This window comes from Notothenia rossii, assembly GCF_949606895.1.
Source record: "Notothenia rossii genome assembly, chromosome: 11".
Classification (NCBI taxonomy): domain Eukaryota; kingdom Metazoa; phylum Chordata; class Actinopteri; order Perciformes; family Nototheniidae; genus Notothenia; species Notothenia rossii.
Window position 1 is genome coordinate 6,944,257 of NC_136910.1, and position 21,690 is coordinate 6,965,946.

Genomic DNA, 21,690 nt, shown 5'->3' on the forward strand with positions numbered 1-21,690 from the left:
AATTACATAAGTAGAGGTGGAAGAAGTACTTAAATATTGTACTTGAGTAAAAGTAGAAGTACCAGAGTATAAGAATAGTCTGTTACAAGTAAGGAGTAGAAGTACAGAATAGCAAAACATTTCGATACTCAAATAAATTATCATAAATGAAGTACAATGTCCCTCAAAATGGTACTTAAGTACAGTACATCTACTTAGTTACTTAACACCACTGAACATAAGAGACATATCTTGTTTATTTACCCCATGAATTGGGTGTTTATTTAAATAAAATCAGAACACAACAGGTATAAAAAAACAAAAACACTAAACAGCAAAATACAAGAATACAGTATCTATGGTTTGCACTTGTGTGAATAGGTGCAGGGGTGATGTTTAACAGAAATGATCTGTATCTAGTTATTTTAAGCCACTGTTGATTCCTGGACAGTCTTGGTCAGTCTTGTGAGATCATGTCCAGGTTGGCGAGGTGTCTCATGGTGGGCCTGCCGTGAGGACAGTTCCAGGGTTGCTCGATCTCCCCCATGTGAATCAGAAGCTTCTTCATCTCACTGACGCTCAGAGCAGTGCCGATCATCACCTGAATATAGACACAAACAAAACAATAGACAATGGGTCAGGAAAATATAACTGTTATTCAATTAGTCTATCAGAACTGACTAACAAGTCATATTCTAGATAGATGTATAGGTTTTATACTATTAGATTTTTCATGTACCCTTTTCTGTATATCAAACACCTTGGAGATGTTCAAAAGTTTCAAGAAATATGTACACTTTATGGGTCTGTGATATTGATATTTTAAAAATGAACTATTTATATCATGTTAATAATACATAGGATAATGTGTAAGTAATCCAGCGCCTCTGAAAAATAATTTCCGTTTTGTTTCTTTATCACTTTTTAATAGTACAAGGAATGGCGACTGGAAACAGAAAAAAGGCAAAAACACGTTATCCTTTCTAAAGTGATAGATAGAAAAAGTTGGTTGTAAGGGATGACTGTTGACCCTAATCCAAAGCCAAAACCTGGTTTGTGTAAATATCTGTAAATACTTAAAAGTATCTCTTTATTATTAGTATGAACATACAGATTTCCGACAAGCTCGGGAGGCAAACATCTGCCTGACGCGGGACGGTCGACACATGACCCCCGGGCTGTCACTCAGCATGAAGATCAGCTCTTCAATGTCGGGGGGGCCAAAAGTCCAGTTTTTACTGGTGGGCAGAGATACCAGCTTTACCCTCTCCATGACCTGAGCTGCAGACACAATAGAAACATGCTGGTTTAGTATTTGTAATGATACTTAATAGTTGTGAACCTGAGATAAATGTTTAAACCCTTTGAATTGAAGGTAAATGTTCATACCGTCCTCATCCACAAGAAACTCAAAGCCATTCTTCCTGAAAATCTCTATGTTCTCCATGAGCACATTTTCACTGATAGCAGTTAGGTGGAGCTTCTGAGGGCTGCAAACATAAATGAAACACACATATAGATTAGTAAAAACTTGATTTATAAAAATAACACAAGGCAGAAGCCATCAATAGAGTCAGTTTCTTACACTATGAGCTTCTGTCCTTGGAGAACATTGTGTTGCTGCAACATCTCAAAGTTGTATTTCTCATCTGATGCATGCTGGTCAATCATGAAGATGTCCGAGTTCAGCTTGGCGATAATGAAGCCCAGGTTGAACTGGCCGATGATCTCCATTTCCTTAAACATGTCTTTACTGAAGAGAGGAAAGAAAAAGTGTCAAGTTGAAGCAATCACGCTTTAATATTGGCAATCTGCAAAACCTATTGGAGTAAAATCCCACCTGATCTCTTTCTTCAGCTCTTCCTCTGCACTGTTGTTCTCTCCGGGGTTGATCTTGGCCCTGAAGCGTCGACAGAGCAGCTCATCATCATCATCCTTCTGTCTCTGCAGATCCTGTATCCTCTTCACCTTCCCTGCCAGATCTTGTAAAGAAAACTGGAGGTTCACCGTCCTCTTCTGTAGGCGCACTGGAGCGTCCACCGTCGAGGAAGATTTCGAAGAAGTGTTGGATTCATGTTTTGTTGGTGAATGTGGTTTCCCTTTCCTGGCCCTCTTAGCATCGGGGCTCACAGGACAGTCGTCATTGGAAGTGTGTGGCTCAGGAACAGTTTGAGTATTATCTGACTCTTCTTCTTCTTCTTTAACACAGTCAGTGTCTGGCTCCGAAGATCTGAACTCCAGTCCAGAAACCTCAATATCTGGTGATGGCACAGTGACAGCGCTGTCTTTTTTAGTATCGGCGTCACTGCATGATGCTTTTCCGTACCTGAACCCATCGAGCACTGACTTTCCCACCGGGGAGTATTCAGCTAAATCTCTTGTGGCTTTCAAAGGAGATCTTACACTGGAGCTGCACGGAGGAGATTTCACGGTGTCCTTGAAAAACGTCTGCAGTGTTTTTTGTGTCGGGCCACTGTTGGCTGCTTTTGCCACGCTTGACTTGTTCCCATGATTTGAGCTGTGACTACTTGAAAAAGCAGCTTTTAGAGCGCCTAAGTTTACAGACGACTTTGGACAGCGTGTCACATGTTCCTTTTCTTCTGCCGATTGTTGCATTTTCCCATTAGAGTTGACAACCTGACTGATTCCAGACGCAGACTTTGTATCTAGAAACAGAAACGCAGTCAATAAAAGCACTGGAAAAACTCTCTTTGTGACACAACTTAACTATTATATCAATATTTATTATTAGAGATGTCCCGATCCGATCACGTGATCGGGGATCGGAGCCGATCACGTGATTTTCAAAAGATCGGAATCGGGAGAAAAAAATTGGGGATCGGGATTTTTTTTTTTTTTTTGTATTCAATGTTACAAAACAAAAATGCCCATGTTCAAGTCTTAAAGTCATCCTGAGGCCTTAGTTTTGGTTTCAAATTACACAACATTATGTATGTGTTGTTTCTTTGGGGCTTGTTTTCATAGACCTGGTTGCTTATTTCTCTCAAATCTGGCAACAGAGTGGGCAGGGCGCAGTGTCTAATTGTAGCAGTAAGCTAACGAGTACTGAAAAGCTTTATTTTGTTTTGATCCAATGCTGCACAACTGAACTGATCCAATGCTGCTGTGAAAAAAAGAAGCTATATCCATGTTGGATAGAATATCCAATTTAAATAAAAAAATAACCTTAAGGGACAACTTGAATGCTTTTTCTTTTTTTTCTCTTAATGCATTGCATAAAGATCGGATCGGGAAAGATCGGTATCGGCAAATTGTCAAAATCAAATGATCGGAATCAGATCGGGAGCAAAAAAAGGAGATCGGGACATCCCTATTTATTATGTTTTGTTATGCAGGCTAAATGTGTGTTCTTACTCATGCTTGGTTTCAGCGTGTAGTTCAGGCTGATCTTATTGACTCCCGACTCGTACATGTTGATGAGAGAGGTCTTGAGAATAGCCAGCAAGAGTTTCTCCTCCTGAAGGAAAATCTGTCGTTTGTCTGGGGTTACGTTCACGTCCACACACTCTGAAATAAAACCACAATAACAAATTTAGAACAGATAGTAGCCAGTGGGATTCAGATATAACTATTCAGCTGACCTACCTGAGGCAACAGCTATGTTCAGGGCAACAAAGGGATATTGATGTCTGTTGTACATGTGATACACTTCATTTACAAGTTTGGTCACCTGCAAGAAAAACAAAAGGTTAGAGGTGAGGCTAAAATGTAACAAGTAACAAAAAGTATATCATTATTGGAAAAGTTATACTTTTCTGACAAATATTGTACATCAATATTATATAAATGGCCTAATATCTGTTCACAACTATATTATGATGCGTTCGAAACTAGGGATGCACTATCAGCCAATACAGATAACAGACTTGCTTCTCATAGATGTTAATGCTAATAATTAAACATTTGTTACCTAAAAATAAGTTAGTAACCTTTATGCAAATTGCAATCATGTTTTACTTATCTGAAACTGTGTACACTATCAGCTCTTTAGTCATTATAAAAATAATACATAATAATTTTAGGACCTGAAATATATAGTGTGCATCACCATTTTAATCCATTATGGCATATTTGAATACTGCTAATAAATGCTAAATAGGGGGACTTCAACTTGAATTACCTTCACAGGATCACACGGCCGGTTGTTAACATAAAAGAACTGCCTGTCTGTTGAACTCCTCCCAGCACCATGGTCTGCTCGGGTCACAAACCCTGTCATGCTGCCAAAACAAAGTATAAAAGAAAGATAAATAAACTATTTTATTTGCAGATAAGGCATGCACAGGACTTGCATGCAATGATATCACTCACGTAAACAGCTGTTTGGGTAGATCTGCAACTGTCAGTCCATATTCTTCAATCACATTTTCTGCTGGAGACACTTGCTGAAAAGGCAGAATACTCTGTAGCTACACACAGGGAAACATGAAACGATTTAGCAAAACAAATAAGACCAATTCCACAAAACTATTTGGATATATACTTCAATTGCACAGCTCCACAAAAAGCTGGAAAGATATGTTAATTATCTTGATTTAGGGCAGTGTTCGCACCTGTTTTGGTCCGAATATGGCCCCTATGTTGTCTCTCATGCTCTGGGAGCCACTGGTGCTGAGGACGGTGCTGCGCTTCGCCTGCCCGTTCTGGTTGGAGCAGGTGATCCGCACTCCTGTAGAGATGATACAGTAGGACTGCAGGATGTGTATCATTTTGGCATACTCCTGAAAATACAAAACAAGGACATATTGGTGATATAGATAATGACAATGGGAATTGAATTACCTGATGATAGCTCAAAACAAATAAAGTTAAATACATATAAGAAAAATATGATTCCAAGTTGTATTATGTTCTCTCCGGGTTTCAGTTTTTACAGTGTTACATTTCTGACAACCATTTTCATTCTTTACATGTTTTTGTATCCACCTGTTCTCTATTTAGGTCCATGTTTGTTGTGGATTCCATGCCATGTTTCCCAAGGACTATAAACTTGTTTTAAAGCCACGCACTGTGTAGTGTTTATATTGTATTAGAAATGTGGTATAATCATTTAAAAAGTCTGAATTGCAATTCAAATAGTCTTCAAGGTGGTGCTGGTAAGATGCTCAGACATCCAGGGCTTGCTGATGTCTTTTACATTTACAGTCACAAAGTATAGAGCTGCATGTACCACCTTTATTATCCTTGTCAAATAACCTTTAAGAAAGATGCTGGAAATGTTAACCAGATGACTTTCCACCAAATAAGGAATGCACTTTTTCAGTTATTGATTAAACAGAATTGTATTTTGTTACTGTTATTAAATGTCCCTTGTTAGACGCTTTTATCCAAAGCGGCTTACATACTCAATACTGTGGACAATCCCCACAGGAGCAACTTGGGGTGAAGTGTCTCAGGGACACAACGACATGCTGACTGCAGTGGGGTTTGAACCTGTGACCCCCTGATCTGAACACCAACGCACAACCCACTGCGCCACACACTGCCGTAACCCTATTATGGATAACTTATCCCAATATAAAGTAATTGCAAAACAATTGTATATAACATTTATGGAAAACAACAGCTGCCTATGATGTAGGAAAAACTGTTGCTTAGACACATGACAAGGACTTTCCTAAAATGAATGTGATTTGTAGTGACATAGTAGATATAAAGATGCAGACACATAAGACCTCTCCTCTGATGACTGACCTTCTTAATGTTGCGTTGGAACTCCTTGTAGCGAACAGGCAGGGTGTTGAAGAGCTGCTGCAGGCTGACGGTGGTGCCTTGCTGCCGGGGTTGAGGGGACTGCTGCACCAGGTGGCCTTTGTGGTCAAACACCAGCTTGGTGCCCACCTGAGTGGATTCATGGCACGTCACCACACTCAGGCCGCTAGAGCAGGGGGTCGGAGGAAAGTTTATATGATGGAGAGATGGTCAAACAGGTGTATGGGCCGAATGAATGTTGCAGTTTTACCTCAGAGCACATAAAGAGCTGAGGGCTTCACCTCTGAAGCCAAATGTTTCCACATGGATGAGATCGGAGAAATCCCTCAGCTTAGACGTGTGATGTTTTAATGCTGCGGAACAGATGGGAGAGGTTGCACTTGAGCAAACATATTAGGCTTTGACTCACAGGGTGGAGATAAACAAAGCTGACACTTACTCAGTCCTTCAAAGTTTGCCTCATCTACTCCTTTGCCATTGTCTGACACTTCCACTAGTTCAGCTCCACACTCCTTCAGCCTGACATCTAGAACATGCAATGGAAATTGGAATGATTTGTTGTCTATATTTTTGCTAAATATATGTGATACCTTGTCATTTTGACAGAGAACCATTAACTTGTCAGTATTAACAATGTTAGCTCTCTTAAACAGCACAACAAAAAGGGCCACCCCAGAATTGTGTCAGCTTTTTAAGAAAAGACATGTAAAAGAATGTGCATTAATTCTTACCAACATTGGTGGCCCCTGCATCAATGCTGTTTTCCACCAGCTCTTTGACAGCAGTGGCCAAAGTCAGAACCACCTGTCCTGAGCAGATCTGATGCACTGACTGCTTGTCAATGGCCTTGATGGCTCCTGCAGGTTCAGAGGTGCTGAGAAGAAAACAATCACACAGTGACAATGATGTAACTAAATGCATACTGCAGCAACTGATGCATGTTCAAAAAAGACAATCAAACATGTTAAAAGCTGCTTAGCCCCTGTGTTCTGTTATCTCTGGTGAATACATCGGGAATGTGGGACTTTCAAGTGAACTTACTATAAAACATACAGTTTAACTGCATTTTAGACTAGTTCTACAGTTTGCTGCAATGCCGAATTGTGCAGTATATACGTTTTATTCATGCATATGCATTTATTTGCCCATTTGTTTTATTGCATGTAAATAGACACAAAAATAGAAATAAATTGACAGATTTTTCATTGAAGTTTGGTACAGGTTCAAGTAAACCTACATGAAAACGGAACGGCTGTGCCTACATTGTAACAAGAGCCTTAAATTGATATTTGCACGATGTAAATACATATCTGCAGCATAAAGTAATATAATTATTTGGTAGCTAACTTACCAAGCATCAGACATCTTCAAGGACTGACAAGCACCAGGAGGAACTCATTCAATTCAAATGAAATATGACTTCAACTGAAACAGAGAAGGAAGAGAACCCAACTAAAATCCATGTAAATAAAAGGAGTTTGTTCTGCATGATATTTTAGTGATAAAACTGTAAGTGCAACCGCTTCAAATGTTGTAAACACAAAAATGTGTATCGCGCGCACTGCACAGAGTGTCTCGCGAGCTTTAGCCGTGCGCAAAACAGCGCAGGGTGACTTTTAAAAGTAATATAACATGTTGAGTATGCAAAACATTAAACCCTCATAGCGAACACAAATTATAGCAGTAAAGACTGTGTACAAAATGATATCGCTGCATATAAATACGTTATTCAAACCATTGCCTCAGACTTTTTAGCATTTCATCATCAAATCTACCGGAATCTGACCAATGTTAGGAAGCCTGTGCATTTACCTCATATAGTAAAAAACGAACAAATTGGTTTTTGTTGCAGGGTCCTCTTCCCCAGTTTGAAGCCGAATTATTCATATTATATTTTAAGGAATACAAAAAACAAGTATGTGATTTAATTTTGGGGCTAACTTTGTAATATTAGTTATTATTGTTATACCTAAATCACGTACATTGTCAGACGGTCCCTTAGCGGCTGTTGAATCATGGCCGTCTATGGACATGAAGACCGTTTGGGACTTAATCGAGAAATCTTTTACTGTATTTTATGTAACATTCAGACGATTTAAACACGGAATTAATCAAGTATTTTAACGTTGCATACTGTAGATATAAAGTAGTTGAATGAACTTGAAGCAGCGTTTTAAAATTAGCACTTTATTTTGACAGGTCACCATTTTTTTTGACACACAATAATGTACAGTTCGTCATCCAAAGGACTCCTGAGGTCTGAGGATTGTTCTGGAAGCAGCGGTAACTTCTGGATCCTGCAGGGACATGAGGTGGACAGTAACGTTAGTCTGTTAAATCTGGCAAGCGAGGAGGACGATGAAGTCCAGTTTGACAGTAAGCAGCTTTTCCTCCTGTTACTTAATGTGTCCTATGTTATGCAATGTTTACTGATCCTTTGTGGCTTGGCATGGTCATCCCACATTACCTGACACAATGACACCAGGATAACATGTCAAATTCTGAGTAGTGTACAAGTTAGTTTTAAAGAGCATACAGGGGCGTATTTATAGTAGTAAAGGCCACGTGATTACAATGACTATGAGCCCCCCTCCTCTTATTCATGATATATTTTATAGGATTTGACCATTGATGCTATCATAAAATATTTGCACAATTTTTATAAATAATTATTAATAGTGTGCAATTAATGATTAAGCATGTAAAGGCAACAGCTAGAACAGTGTGAGATTTGTCAAAAAGTACATTATTATATCGTAATGCAACCTTTAATAGCAGGACAACCCAACCTTTAATTTCAAAATCAAATATAAAATCTAGTGTCATATGATTTAAAAACCTCCAAATTGGTAAAAGTATTGGACAACAAATATACAATAATGTATGAAAAGCCTTACCAAAGTATGGTTATTTCCTAGTCATTAAAAAAAGAAAAAATAGCCACAGAAGACTTAATTCAGCTATTTTCATACACTACAAAACATATGAATTGACCTTTTTGTAAAAATGTGACCGAATGCCGTTTACCAATAATCTTATACAAACTCGCATTTGTCAAATACATTTGCATGGGTCTAGTGACACTGTTAGGATGTAAGATCAAGACAAATTGATTTGAGTTAAACAAGTAGTTCCTGCTTCAGAACAAGTCAGGACTTGCCCCTCCACAACTAGGACAGTCTGCTGAAGTGAGGATAATGAAAGTGTCAGTTCCAAAGGACCCCTCCTCCTCATTCTGGCACGGTGACCAAGTGTCTCAGCTTCGTCATGTGTTGACAGTCAGTGTGTGAGTACAGTAGGTGGAGGAAGCTAATGCCTGGACCACACAGATAAGCAGTACTGCCGTGCACACCCCCCTTATGTATGCACAAGATCAGCTCATTTCATGCCTTGGAAGTGAACAGGATAATCATGAGTACATCTTTAAGGGCTTAATATTGGAGTTTTCATACAGACAAAATGGACCTAGAAGACAGAGACCTTGTTGAGATGATAGCTAAATTTATCGAAGAAGGTAAGACTACCGATAAAAAATATTGCGGGTATAGAAGTATTTGATTTTAGTGTGACTTCAAAAAGTTGTTTTGTGCCACAAAAAAAGAACTGAATCCTCGAAACACAGCAAATTATACTTCCTCTTGCCTCTTTGCCTGTTGCATCATCTTTTGTTTTTTATGCTCAGCTTCCGACACAGATAATAACCGAGAGGTCTTGATGGCTGGAAGACATTACCCGTCGGTCCAAGAGTTTGCCTCTGCGATCCCCAACCACCTCCTGCTGGGCTCTCTCCTGGAGCACCTGTGCTTCGTCTATGAGACCAACCCAGCGCGCTCACGTACGCTGTTTAAAGGTATGTACTGACATGTTGTACTGGAGTAAACATATTTATATTATACACGTTTGATTGTATTTACTTGTTTACAATTTAATTTGTCTTTAGGTTGACTTACAAAATCTGTCCGGGGACTACAGATGAAAAAAAAGCCTCTTGGCTAACTCTGGCACATTTACAAAAATGTTGATTAATGCGCACTGTCCCTTTTGAATAACTGAATAAATAAAATAAATGTTGCTCCGGATGGCATGGCCAACGGTGAATGAATGTGTGAGAATGTTAGATTCCTTGAGCAAAAATGGCATATTGCTCTGTATGTTGAGGTGTGATTGGTGAAAGATGACATGCTCTGAGTGGTCATAAAGACTGGATATATAAGTGCAGTCCATTTACCATTCAAACAGTTTGTTTGAAATACATGTTTACCATCCTGTCACTTCATCAGGCTGTGAGACAGGTCTTCAGATTTTTGTTAATATTCCTAATGATGTCATTTCTTTGTTTCCTCTCACAGTTATAGGCCAGCGTCTAGCCGCCCTGAACCTCCTCTCACCTTTAGCCATCAGCGATGAGTTCAGCACCGTCAGACTGCAGCACAACCGGGCCTTCACCGAGCTGCTGCACGCTGCCAGCTCCTCGCTGTATCCTCAGGTAACTGGACACATCCATAGGGATATTATAGTGTGTTGTCACTCTGTAATAATGTTACTTTTACCTAGAGTCGGTATTTGTGCTTGGTAGGAAATTGTCCATTAACTCAAAAACAAAAATGTGGATGAATATTTAAGAAAATAGAAAACAAACGATTGAGAAATCCACTTGTAATTTAAACATTTTGTGTAGAAAATCATTAGCTACATGTTGATACTATTTAGAAATATGGTTCTTTGACTATCAGAACACTAGGACATGATATAGTAAAAGAAAAGGACTGTCTCTTCTACATTATCCTACAGCATATGAACCACACAAAACATTCTGCTATCACACTTTTTCCATCAAATGTACATCCCATAACGTTGCATACTGCTTAGTATTGATACATAGTGAAGGGATAATGTTATAGATTTTGGTTGCAGTGTTAATTCTCATCATTATCCTCAGTGTGGTTACTCTTGTTATGTCTTTCTGCAGGGCCAACAAGGTCTCGGGTCAAACACGCACAATCCTGCTGTAAGGTAAGTTGTACTTTTAGTAGTCTTGAATGTTGAGTTGCTAGATTAAAAAGTATTGCATAAGATATTTTTCTTTTCCTTTCCCACAGACCTAAGGAGGGACTGTTCCAAGCGCAGACATCCCGGTATCTTAGTGAATTTGAAGAAATGCTTCGGCTCGGAAAGGGATCATATGGAAATGTTTTTAAGGTATTCCACTTTATTCTAATCCATGCTACTTGTATCCCATCCCTTTGAAGCAGAACATGACTTGATACAATGCTTTCTTTGATTTCATCTTGTAGGTTATGAACAAACTGGATGGACAATATTATGCTGTGAAGAAAATCCTCATCAAAAAAGTCTCAAAGGATGACTGCATGAAGGTGGGCCATACATCAGTGTTTTATCAGTCAAGTATTTTGACTCCCAGATATATCAAAGAGTAATCATTTGGTTATTTCTTGTTGGCTTTAGGTCCTCAGAGAAGTCAAGATGTTGTCCAGCCTGCTGCATGGGAATGTTGTCGGCTATCACACTGCGTGGATGGAACATGTTCAGCCCGCAGCATGTGAGTATTTACTGCTGTTCTGTTTGTCTGAGAGTTCATATTCACTGAGTAAAGAATTACAGTTCTTCTCATAACAGAAGCTTTATCGTAACAAACATTTCTGTTGCAGATCCTGCGTCCCTGCTGCCTGCACTGGAGTCACCTGAGCAAAACGACAGGTCTAAAATATTAACTGATTACCATTTTCTGTCATTTTTTAAGCCTGATGGAATAAATAATCAGATCGATGATAAGTTGTTGCCTTAAAACATATACATCAGGTTTATTGATGAGTTTGTGCTATTTTAATTCGCAGTTTTAACTTGCTTTGACAGTACTCGAACGGATATTATAATACTAGTTTATGAGACCTTGTTTATACTGCTCGAGTTATTTTATTTAAAAATACTAACTTAACAAGTTGTTAGAAATGTACATACAAATGATCATTTTAGGGGTGAATTATTCCTTTAATAAAGTGTTTGGTTATTCCTTTAAAGAAATAGCATGAATTACCCTTATTGGCAGAAATTACCTTGGCATGCGATATTTTGAACGAACATGTCACAACTAAATCCAAAGTCATGTCATGGAGATCCTTTATCATATTTTATTTTGTCCAATAACACTAAATCTATCTTTGCTCTTTCCTTCACAGCTCTGATCAGAGTTCTTACAGCAGCAGCGTCTCCTCATCAATCCTTTTCCAGAGCCGGAGTCAAGCATCTACAGATACCAAAGAACTGCCAAGAGAGAACGATCCCTTCACAGCGTTAGTCCCGACACCAGAGACAGGTCAGGTGGTTTGTCCCAAGACCATGCGGCGGGTTCCCAATAACTACGTCCCCTGTGTGTTCCTGGGAAAGCGAGCACCCCCGAAGAGCTCCAAATGTCCCGCCATGAGCAGCTCGGCTCTGTTGGAGGACGGGTCCAGCAGGAGCGGCATCGAGCTGAACAACAACTCCTGCTACGACCAGGAGTTCCAGCAGTGGGCCGACCTGCGCCCCACCAAGCCTCCTAAAGAGGTCTGTGCTTTATGAGGCTTACAGCTATCAGAGATATGATAATCAGAAAGTACGTTGTTGTCCCTCAGTGGGGAAACTCAGCAGCAATGTACATCATCGTCATCAGCTTTATTGAAGAGACTCAAGGTCCATTTTTTAAAAGACAAATCAAATATAAATTTTAAAAAGGCAGTTATACCAATGTTTCCACAGAGGTGACTGGTGTCACACAGTTCAGATAACAAAATGCAAAAGGAAGAAGAATGGACTGCGAATAAGCACACATTATTAAGAATATAAACAATAAGTATACCATGGTGAAAAATAAAGTAGCATTATGATAACAAGTAAGTGAGCATATAAAGTAGGGCTGCACGATATTGGAAAAAACTGACCTGCGATATATATTGCGATATGAAAAAATACAGGAATTGAAGAAAAGACAGCAGACCATCCTTTCTTGAACTTTAATGCTATACAATTGGTATTTTTTATTAACTATATTTAACCGGATGAAGGATTTTAGTCACGGACGTCTGGATCTTAAGTTATCAGAGCAACAAGCTGAGCTAGCTCGGTTAGCAGCGCCGAACTGGAGAAACACATCAAACTGATTTATTCCGTGTTTTTACCTTTAATCACCGGGTCCGTTTGCTTTGGAGATGTGATTGTGATTGGTGGTTTGCTGTCACTCACTGAAGTACCCCTGACATGAGAGCCGCGCGAGTTTTCCTTTTGTGGCAAACAGCAAAATAATTGTAACATGACGTGTTTGAGTTAATTTGCCTACTTAATATCGCACGTCCTAAAAAATATCGTGCAGCCCTAATATAAAGGTATTTAAAGAGCCTTAACGAATATATTGTAAAAAAGTGAAGTGTAAATTGCACATATGTGTAAATTGCACATTAGTAGTGGGGTGAGGCACTGAAGGAGCTGCAAAGGTTGGAAGGATAAGAAAATGCAATTATTGTAGTAACAAATATTTATTTCTTCTTAGAAAAAAAAACTGAAAAGCGATGTTAAGTTTTTCTGTAATATTTACGTCTGCAGGTCCAGTTCCACCTGATGCTCTACATCCAGATGCAGCTGTGTGAGCGCTCTCTGAAGGACTGGATCTCCGAGAGGAACACCAAGCCCAAAGAAGAACAAACCTCAAGATGTAAACACATATTATACATAGAGAAATGGTGTTATTACACATTACAGATTATTACAAATATATAATTCGCTCTTTGTAATTCCAGGTCCTTATGGATGTGTTGACACAGAACACACACTCAGCCTGTTGAGGAAGATACTTGAAGGAGTGGAGTACATTCACTCCAGAGGAATCATGCACAGAGACCTGAAGGTAAGCTGCTTTGATAGATTTTATTTCAGCGTATGTTTTAGGTATAGCTGTGGCAGTCATTTGCACAGGTGTCAACTTGGAGCAATGTGTAACAAGTCATTAAAAGAGTCCTGGTCGCCGTCTGGCACAAAGGAAATGCGTGAATCCTCCCAGTAGTTGAAAACAAAGTCATATAGCTTCTCTGGCAGGATTTTCCTCAACTCTTCTCTCGTGCCTTGGACATGTTTTAGGTAAATGTCCCTCTTGCAAATGTCTTGAAGACTCCTTGGCTGCTGAGTGAGTTTTAGCAGCTGGTCTCTTTGTTTGAAGAAGCATGGTAGCGTCAAGGTGAGGGGAAGGTTGTTGTTGTGGTTGTAGACAGTGAGCGGGGAGGTCAGGCTGAGGAGTTTAATGAGTAGAGAGTTCTTCCTTACATTCTGCCTGTGGTTCAGGAACAGGAACAGACAGCTCTCCCCGGCTCCGCTCAGCTGCTTGATGTTAGCTCCGTACCTGAGCAGCAGCTCCACCAGCTCTGTGTTCCCCATGCTGCACGCCTCGTGTAAAGGTGTCATCCCAGCATTGTTCACCGCGTTGACCTCGGCCCCCCGCTCCAGCAGCTCAGAGATGCAGCTGGTGTCGTCCTGCTGGGTTTTAAAGGCTTTCAGAGCCATCGCTACAACAGCCAGGTGCAGAGGAGTGTTCCCAGAGGGCTTCACCCCCTGAAAGGAGACAAGAATCTGAGTCAATTTGATGTAGGAGGAGCAAAAGTGGAATAAGTACTCAAGTAACTCAAGATCTTAAGTACAATCTCCCATTCCATACGCATTTTTTTATTTGAGTTTTAATTACTTTTCAGATTAAAGTTTTCCTGCCCAGTTAATAAACATGTATTTCCAGATAAGTTATGATTAACTGAAGAATGAAGTGATGCTTTATGTGTAGAGAAAATGATTATACTTCACAATCTAAATACATTGTTTCTGGGATGAGATGGAAAATGCAGCAAAAGCTGAAAACCGGGATGTTTTTTTAAGAAGAGAGATATTTGGTTCTCCCAGGACGACGACAAAACAACAAACACATGATGATCTAAAGTAGATGATAGAACATGATGCATTGCTACTGAATAAACTAACCAACAATATATAAAGAAGTTAACATTAGCAAAACCTTTCATATCAACAGCAGTAAAATGTCAAATGAATGCAGCATTTATTTAAAAAATAGTATACACGCACCATTCTCAAATCTGCTCCCTCCTTGATCAAGCTGACCATAATGTCCTTATGGAGGACCCCAGCAGCCATATGTAAGGCCGTCATCCCACTGCTGTCCACAGCGTTCACATCCGCTCCACAGCAGGACAGGATGTGGACCGCAGACAGAGCCGTGTAGCGGACAGACAGGTGGAGAGCTGTCTGCTGACTCCCCTCCACCTACAGGGAGCCGCAAGAGACACAGCGTGGGCAACACATTTGAAAGAAAGCTTAGACCAGTACAGGGGCGGATCTAGAAAAATATTCATGGGGTGGCAAGAGGGTGGCAGGAGAATTTCAGGGGTGGCATCCCGTGGCAGAAGTATATGCTGATTTAACAGCGGTGGTTAAAGTTTCTAAGTCTCAAAATGCTACAACTCCTGTCACAAACCGGATGAATGTGAAGTATTTTGTTAAAGGAGGATGAAAGCGTAATTAAGGAGCACTATTGGAGTGACTTTGATGGTTATTGGACTCAGGATTCATTCATTTGGATTCCCGCTGTATGAAGGAATTAAAGGACGGCGCAAGTGGAAACAATTCACAAAGGGATTAAACTGTTTAAAACACATGCTCAAAGTAAGCCGGATTTTGCCGATGTGTTTATGTGGATTCAAAAGTCTTAAATAATCTACAAAATGGAGGAGACCGATCTGATCAGAGAAACTGTGACAAATAATCCAACTGAAACCGGCATAGTCAATGACTATGTTTTAAAAATGGGGCAGCTGCCACCCCGTGCCACCCCGTAGAACCGCCACTGGACCAGTATAATAATATAACATAATGGATTCAGTTCCCTCTCAGAAAGGTCTGTCAGACAGCATGGTTAAGGCAAAGTGTATAGGACCCAAATGCAGTAACCCGTTGATTGAATCAAACTCCTTTAACACTTTTCAAAATAAAACAGGAAACCAGAAACAGATGGTTACGGGAAAAAATAAAACAGGGAAAACTAATACGGATCGTAACACATTGACTTGAACTGATATTGAATTACATAATTGTGCTGTTTGCTGGGTCCCGTCCACAGCAGTACATTTATTTTTCTTCCATGCCTGTCGTCTTGCCTGTTTTTCCAAACTAGACGGCATCCTCCACCCATTCCATTGCAATGTAATGTAAATACTGTTATATTATATTTTACTATATTTTAAATTATTTTTTAGATTTTTCTAGTTCTCTATCTGTGTTTTGAATTATTGTTTTTATGCACCATGAGACCAAGTCAAATTCCTCGTATGTGTAAACCTACCCGGTAATAAACCTGTTTCTGTTTCTGATTCTGATCTAGTGCAGGTAATAAATGAACTATTGAAAAGTACCTACCCGACTTCAAAACTTCCATAATATCCCTTTCTACAAAACGATGTGGAACATTGATCTGTTTCGTGAACATGTTTCACCTCTGCATTGAGGTTAACCCCGTGCTCACAGAGGAGCCGCAGACAGGTTTCTGCCCCTCTCCTCTCTCCGCTCACAGCCGCCTGGAACCTGGAGCCGGGTTTTGGGTTGATGCTCGGCCAACTGGCGATCACTAAATGCAGAGTAGTCCGACCGAGCTGGTCCCTGCAGAGGAAGAGAGAGTAAAGCTGGTGCAGATCGAGAGCCGCTCCTTTTTTAAATAACAATATAAGGAACCAGTGACATGGGTGTCTTTGATAGGTGTCACTCATCTGTAACAGGAAGTCGCCAAAAATGAAACTCCAGTTCAGTTATAACGTTATTATTTATTATAAGCGGCAACCTAATGTTACTCTTTAGTGTATGTGGGTGTGTAGTTTTGTGTTAGTGTGTGTAGGGGCTGGGCAGTATATCAATATTATATCAATATCAATATATCAGGGTATAAGACTAGATAGCACCTTACATTTCTGGTTTCATAATAATTATAATAATAATACATGAGATTTGTATAGCACTTTTATTAATGCTCAAAGACGCTTAAATAATGTCCCAATAGTGTCTTTTTTGTTGTTTTAAACTAAGCATGCAAAGCGTCATAACACTTAAGTGATATCATTTTCTGAACCTACGAGACTATTTTAGAATATTACTCTTAAATTTCACAGTTTAAACATTTTGTAAAAGAACCAATGGTCCACCCGATAATACTTGAAGTACTTGGCTAGCTGTGTGTTTGTGCAGACCTTATTTCAGGGTCTTCTCCGGCTGTCAGCAGGCTCTGCAGGCTCGCTGCTCTCCTGTAAGTTGCAGCCATGTGAAGGGGAAGAGTAGAGACGCCCTGAGGCAGGACGAGACGAGACAAGACAAACAAGAACACTGGAAATTACAAATATGTGCAAGAATTTCTTCCTTTTTTACTTTTTTCTGTAAAAAGTAATGATCAAATTGGAGCTTTAAGACGTGCCAACTGTTAGAAATCATTAAGTTTCTTATGGTTATCGCTGTCTTTATGCGTGTTGTTGTTTGTAAACGATTTGGAGATATTGTTAGATATATGTTACGCTCTTTTCTGTACACGTGATAGTTTGAAACTTGTATTTACTTGCTTCAAAATGTTTGGGAAAATGGTTGCATTTACCTTCCAGAGATCTTCTCCAGGTGTGTCGCCTATCGTTGGGAGAAAGTGTCCCCAATATTTATTCGACATGTCCTCTATACGTCTTCGATCTTCATCCAGAATTGCCGTTTAGAATTTATTGTTGAGAAACTTGACTGCTCCTTTCCTCATGTTTCTTCCTCTCCTCCAACATGACCAGGCACCACAGCTTATGTGTGTGTTCAGTCCTTCAGGAGGTGTGTGTTGTCTTTAAAGGCTGGTTATTCTTGTTCGTCGGTGCAGCCATTCATTTTCTATTTCGTCAGTTAATTATGCTCTCTCTGTAGAGGAAATGTAAAAGCTACTTCTGTTTCCTGTGTTTCGATTTCATCATGTCGGTTTGAGTGTTAATAAGTTTGGTGAGAGGCCTTCCTGTCTCTACTGATAACTTCTTGATGCGTGCAGGGCCAATTGTGGGGACTGGTGACACCCTTCTGAGCTACTTACAGTTTGTTCTTGTTCCTTTGAGCAATGCAAAGGTGTACACGCTCTTCAGTCTGTCTTTAAAATGCAGAAAACTAAGTACAATTTGTATTTTAATAGAGTAACTCGTTTCTGAGTCAGTTCTCCCTCTGAAACCCTGACATTTTTTATTTCTGCGTGTAATATGTTGTATAAAAGATCTCACATGCAAAAACAGAGAAAGTTAGTTTTGTCAGTGGTGCATAGTAACAAAGTACATTTACTCGGGTACTGTACTTTTGAGGTACTTGTACTGAGTATTCTCAGTTTATGCTACTTTATTTTTTACTTACTTTACTTTAGTAAGTAAAAAAACTTTACTTCTATTGGCTTCTACATTTAAGAAGCCAATATTTTACTATACTACATTTATCTTACAGCTTTTGTTACTATTTAGATTTATTTTATCAGCTTAATTAATTATTAAGTCAACATGAACCATATTGGTAGGTTAAGATATCCAGCAGCAGTATATGAAGTTATTACAATTAGCTTTACATTTACCAGTTGTGATGAAAACACATGAATATTGAATAATCAAAAGTAACTCAATATACATATATATACGATTCTGAAACGGGCCATCGCGCATAAGGAGTACTATTTTGATGCTGAAACTATTGTTCATGTTCTTTTACTGAAGTAAGATTTTGAATGCAGGACTTTTAACAAAGTACTTTAAAATGTAGTATTGCTACTATTACTTAAAGGTGCGGTAGGTAAGTTTGAGAAACCGGCTAGAGATACACTTTTTGTTATATTCCATGGAATGCTCTTAACATCCCGATAGCAATGAATATCTATCTAATATGCTTTGACAAAAAGTGGAAGCCGTAGTACTGTAAAAAGCAAGACCAATCATTTTAGCCGGTCTGGCTAAAATAACTGGATGGCCTACCTGCCTGTCAGCCTTCCATCTTTGCACAAACTTATCTCGTGCCCTCATTGGTCATGTGCGCGTTCGTGTGTGTTGGAGGAGGGGCTCTGTAAGGAGGTGGCAGATTTTTTCCGGTTGTGTATTTTCAAATTCTAGCGCACTCCAGCTGGTTTCTCCGAAATTACATACCCCACCTTTAAGTGCTTTGACAACAAATCCATCAAAAAAAAGTCATCTGTGGAAGCCGTAGTACTGTAAAAAGCACGACCAATCATTTTAGCCAACCCGGCTAAAATAACTGGATGGCCTACCTGCCTGTCAGCCTTCCATCTGTGCACAAATTTATCTCGTGCCCTCATGGTCATGATTTTTTCCGGTTGTGTATTTTCAAATTCTAGCGCAGTTGAGTTGGTTTCTCCAAAATGACCAACCCCACCTTTAATAACACATCTGAGTACTTATTCCACCACTGTGTTTTGTACCCGTTTACTAAGGTAACTTATTCTAATGTCTCTTGTCCGCAGCCGAGAAACATTTTCCTCCATGGTCGTGACCGCCATGTTCGTATTGGGGACTTTGGCCTGGCCTGTAAGGACATCCTCATGGACGGCCATAAGAGCTCAACCTCTCCCAGCACTGGTAATAATTCACCTTTTTATTAAATCGTTTTTTTTGTTTCACAACACAGTACTTCACAGTATCACCACTAGATGGCGCTATATGCTTTAAAGTCACCCTTTCTGATGTATTTTTGCAGATTCCTCACATACCACAGGTGTTGGTACCTTTGTGTACGCTGCACCTGAACAACTGAGGGGCTCCCATTATGATTCAAAGGTAAACATATTCATACTAAAAAAAATTACATATATTCGTACTATAATATTTTGCCACTGTTATTTTTAATTAAGTGTATTTCAAAAAATAATCTGTTTTTACTACCAAAGGATTTTCTTGAGCAAGGCAGGACAAGTTTATTTAGCACATTAAACACAAGGCAAAGTGCTTGATAATGCAACCGAAACACATACAATCAAATAAAAAGCCACAGAATAAAATACAAACAAAACAAGCAATAATTACAAGTAATTTCTTATTATAACTCATGTATGGATATTGCACATTTTTAGGCCAAAGAAAGTGAGGAATTAACAAGCAACCACCACAAAAGAGAAAAAATACAATTAGCGAACATTCTTTCATAAAGACAGTATGTAAAACATCACATGTGTTGATAAAATGTAAAGAACAATGATTTTTCAATAATTTAGTTAATTATTTACATCCTTAAATAATAAGAATTAAGGAAATCGGCTTGATTATTGCTTTTAAGAAAAGGTACATTTCTCTACTAAATAGATATCCTTTATCATTTCAGAAATGTCTTGTAAAGTGGGCTGAAACCATGTCCTATACTTTACAAACTTCATCCCCTTTTATTTCAATCAGGAGAGACTTCATTTTGTTTAAAGAACATTTATTGACACATGCCATGATAAATGTTAAGTCTTTGGCGATAAGACCCCGATCCTGAAATCGTATATCTAAAGGGGGAAATGCAGCCGTGAGCATAGGGAACCCCCCGGGGTCTAGACACTGGTGATGATGCTGAAGATCTGGATTTGATGAGGCGATGGGATGAAGAGGGGATGTGATGAGGTCTTTGGATTAGCTCTCTTGGCACTGGATGTGATGAAAGGAGGTGGATGGGGAGGAGGTGGTCAGCAGCATGACAACCTGAAATCGAAGCTGACAGCAGGAGAGAGAACCATTTTAAATTTGGCTGCAGCACTATGATTCGCTGCTGAGATTGTGGTGAATGTAATAGGTTAACAGAAAGCCCGTGATGAGCTGATTATAAGCAGCAGTGAAGTGAATGTATACCAGTCTTCTTGAAAGAACTTACGCTGAGCTTCATTTAATCATCATTTTTTATTCTAATGTCATTTTTTTACAGCTGTAATTCTAAATGTCATGTGCTGTTGCTCCCTCAGTCAGACATGTACAGCATCGGAGTCCTGGCTCTGGAGCTTTTCCAGCCCTTTGGGACCGAGATGGAGCGCGTCCGGACCCTCGGGGACCTGAAAGAGGGGAAAATCCCAGACTCCTTCTGCCAGAGATGGCCGGATCTGAGTAAAAACATCATGAAGCTGACGAGTAAAGAGCCAGCTGTTCGGCCCACAGCCAGCGAGCTTCTACAGAGTGAACTCTTCTGCAGTAAAGACATAGTATGTTGGGATATTTTTGAAACATATTAACCTTCTGGTAACTTATTGTGCTTCCAAAATGCAATAATCCTAATAATAACTAAAACACAAAATGCAATAATCCTAATAATAACTACAATACAAACTTTTCTTTTTCCTCTTCAGGTGATTCATGGTCTGCAGAGAAGGGTTGAAGAGCAGGAGGAGGAGATCATGCAGCTGAGGAGACAGATCAGTCGCCTTCAGAGCTCAGACCCCTCTGAGTCGGACAAGTCCTAATGCTTAAAGAGTAATTGCCTCAAAGACTATCAAAACTGGATTTATTCACCCACTGCTGTACCATGTGTTGCTCGCTTGGTACAAGTGGCAGAGAGAGAGAGAGAGAGAGTGTGTGTGTGTGTGTGTGTGTGTGAGCATTTGAGTGTGTTTGAGCATTTGAGTGTGTCTTGTACATCTGAATCTAATGTTGCAATTATTTATTTAAATTTAGCTGTTCAATAAAAACTACTGCTGCTACATCATGTGGGATGTCTGGGAAGAAGTGTTATGTTATTTCTGATCATTTGAGATGTTGCTTTGAAAGGGGTATACTTATAACAAATTGGAAAAGTGACCTATAAGCAGAATTTACAATGTGTGTCATGATTTTGTGCAGCCTCTTGTTCCTGAAGAAGATTCTGCACATTGTCAGCAAATTAAAAACATGTATGGACACGTTAAACCTTTCAATTTTTATT

General features: G+C 39.5%; 3 protein-coding genes across 4 annotated transcripts; 1 reads left to right on the forward strand and 2 right to left on the reverse strand.

Moving 5' to 3' along the window:
• Positions 1-229: 229 nt before the first annotated feature.
• On the reverse strand, positions 230-7,439 carry pms2 (PMS1 homolog 2, mismatch repair system component). The gene is made up of 15 exons (XM_079657373.1): positions 7,064-7,439; positions 6,444-6,586; positions 6,152-6,238; positions 5,963-6,065; positions 5,695-5,878; positions 4,554-4,721; positions 4,312-4,409; positions 4,121-4,220; positions 3,586-3,670; positions 3,355-3,507; positions 1,820-2,645; positions 1,565-1,732; positions 1,369-1,469; positions 1,091-1,260; positions 230-580 (listed from the first exon to the last, which is right to left on the reverse strand). The coding sequence occupies exons 1-15, from the start codon at positions 7,075-7,077 to the stop codon at positions 437-439; spliced, it is 2,544 nt and encodes an 847-aa protein (XP_079513499.1). The 5' UTR covers positions 7,078-7,439; the 3' UTR covers positions 230-436.
• Positions 7,440-7,715: 276 nt separating this feature from the next.
• On the forward strand, positions 7,716-21,474 carry eif2ak1 (eukaryotic translation initiation factor 2-alpha kinase 1). Of its 2 annotated transcripts, none has more exons than XM_079657580.1 (15): positions 7,716-8,088; positions 9,395-9,562; positions 10,062-10,198; positions 10,682-10,725; positions 10,812-10,911; positions 11,007-11,087; positions 11,179-11,272; positions 11,382-11,430; positions 11,910-12,276; positions 13,309-13,417; positions 13,503-13,609; positions 19,271-19,385; positions 19,504-19,583; positions 20,741-20,974; positions 21,119-21,474. In XM_079657580.1, the coding sequence occupies exons 1-15, from the start codon at positions 7,938-7,940 to the stop codon at positions 21,230-21,232; spliced, it is 1,950 nt and encodes a 649-aa protein (XP_079513706.1). In that variant the 5' UTR covers positions 7,716-7,937; the 3' UTR covers positions 21,233-21,474. The 2 variants fall into 2 exon arrangements, with proteins under 2 accessions (XP_079513706.1, XP_079513707.1); XM_079657581.1 differs by lacking the exon at positions 7,716-8,088 and adding an exon at positions 9,070-9,226.
• Positions 13,611-18,484, reverse strand: LOC307023911 (ankyrin repeat domain-containing protein 61-like). The gene is made up of 5 exons (XM_079657583.1): positions 17,390-18,484; positions 16,995-17,089; positions 16,251-16,413; positions 14,827-15,024; positions 13,611-14,307 (listed from the first exon to the last, which is right to left on the reverse strand). The coding sequence occupies exons 1-5, from the start codon at positions 17,456-17,458 to the stop codon at positions 13,681-13,683; spliced, it is 1,152 nt and encodes a 383-aa protein (XP_079513709.1). The 5' UTR covers positions 17,459-18,484; the 3' UTR covers positions 13,611-13,680.
• Positions 21,475-21,690: the final 216 nt, after the last annotated feature.

What these genes read in the sequence shown, in the direction of transcription:
- eif2ak1 (XM_079657580.1), top strand. Translation starts at nt 7,938, where the DNA reads ATGTACAGTTCGTCATCCAAAGGACTCCTGAGGTCTGAGGATTGTTCT. An exon ending in CTCACGTACGCTGTTTAAAG is followed by an intron (nt 9,563 to 10,061) that starts GTATGTACTGAC and finishes TTCCTCTCACAG; the next exon opens with TTATAGGCCAGCGTCTAGCC. An exon ending in TCTTCTGCAGTAAAGACATA is followed by an intron (nt 20,975 to 21,118) that starts GTATGTTGGGAT and finishes TTTCCTCTTCAG; the next exon opens with GTGATTCATGGTCTGCAGAG.
- pms2 (XM_079657373.1), bottom strand. An exon ending in TGCAGGGGCCACCAATGTTG is followed by an intron (nt 6,239 to 6,443) that starts GTAAGAATTAAT and finishes TGCATGTTCTAG; the next exon opens with ATGTCAGGCTGAAGGAGTGT. An exon ending in CAAGGACAGAAGCTCATAGT is followed by an intron (nt 1,470 to 1,564) that starts GTAAGAAACTGA and finishes TTATGTTTGCAG; the next exon opens with CCCTCAGAAGCTCCACCTAA.
- LOC307023911 (XM_079657583.1), bottom strand. Translation starts at nt 17,458, where the DNA reads ATGTCGAATAAATATTGGGGACACTTTCTCCCAACGATAGGCGACACA. An exon ending in CTGGAGAAGATCTCTGGAAG is followed by an intron (nt 17,090 to 17,389) that starts GTAAATGCAACC and finishes GTCCTGCCTCAG; the next exon opens with GGCGTCTCTACTCTTCCCCT. An exon ending in GGAGAAGACCCTGAAATAAG is followed by an intron (nt 16,414 to 16,994) that starts GTCTGCACAAAC and finishes CTTCCTCTGCAG; the next exon opens with GGACCAGCTCGGTCGGACTA.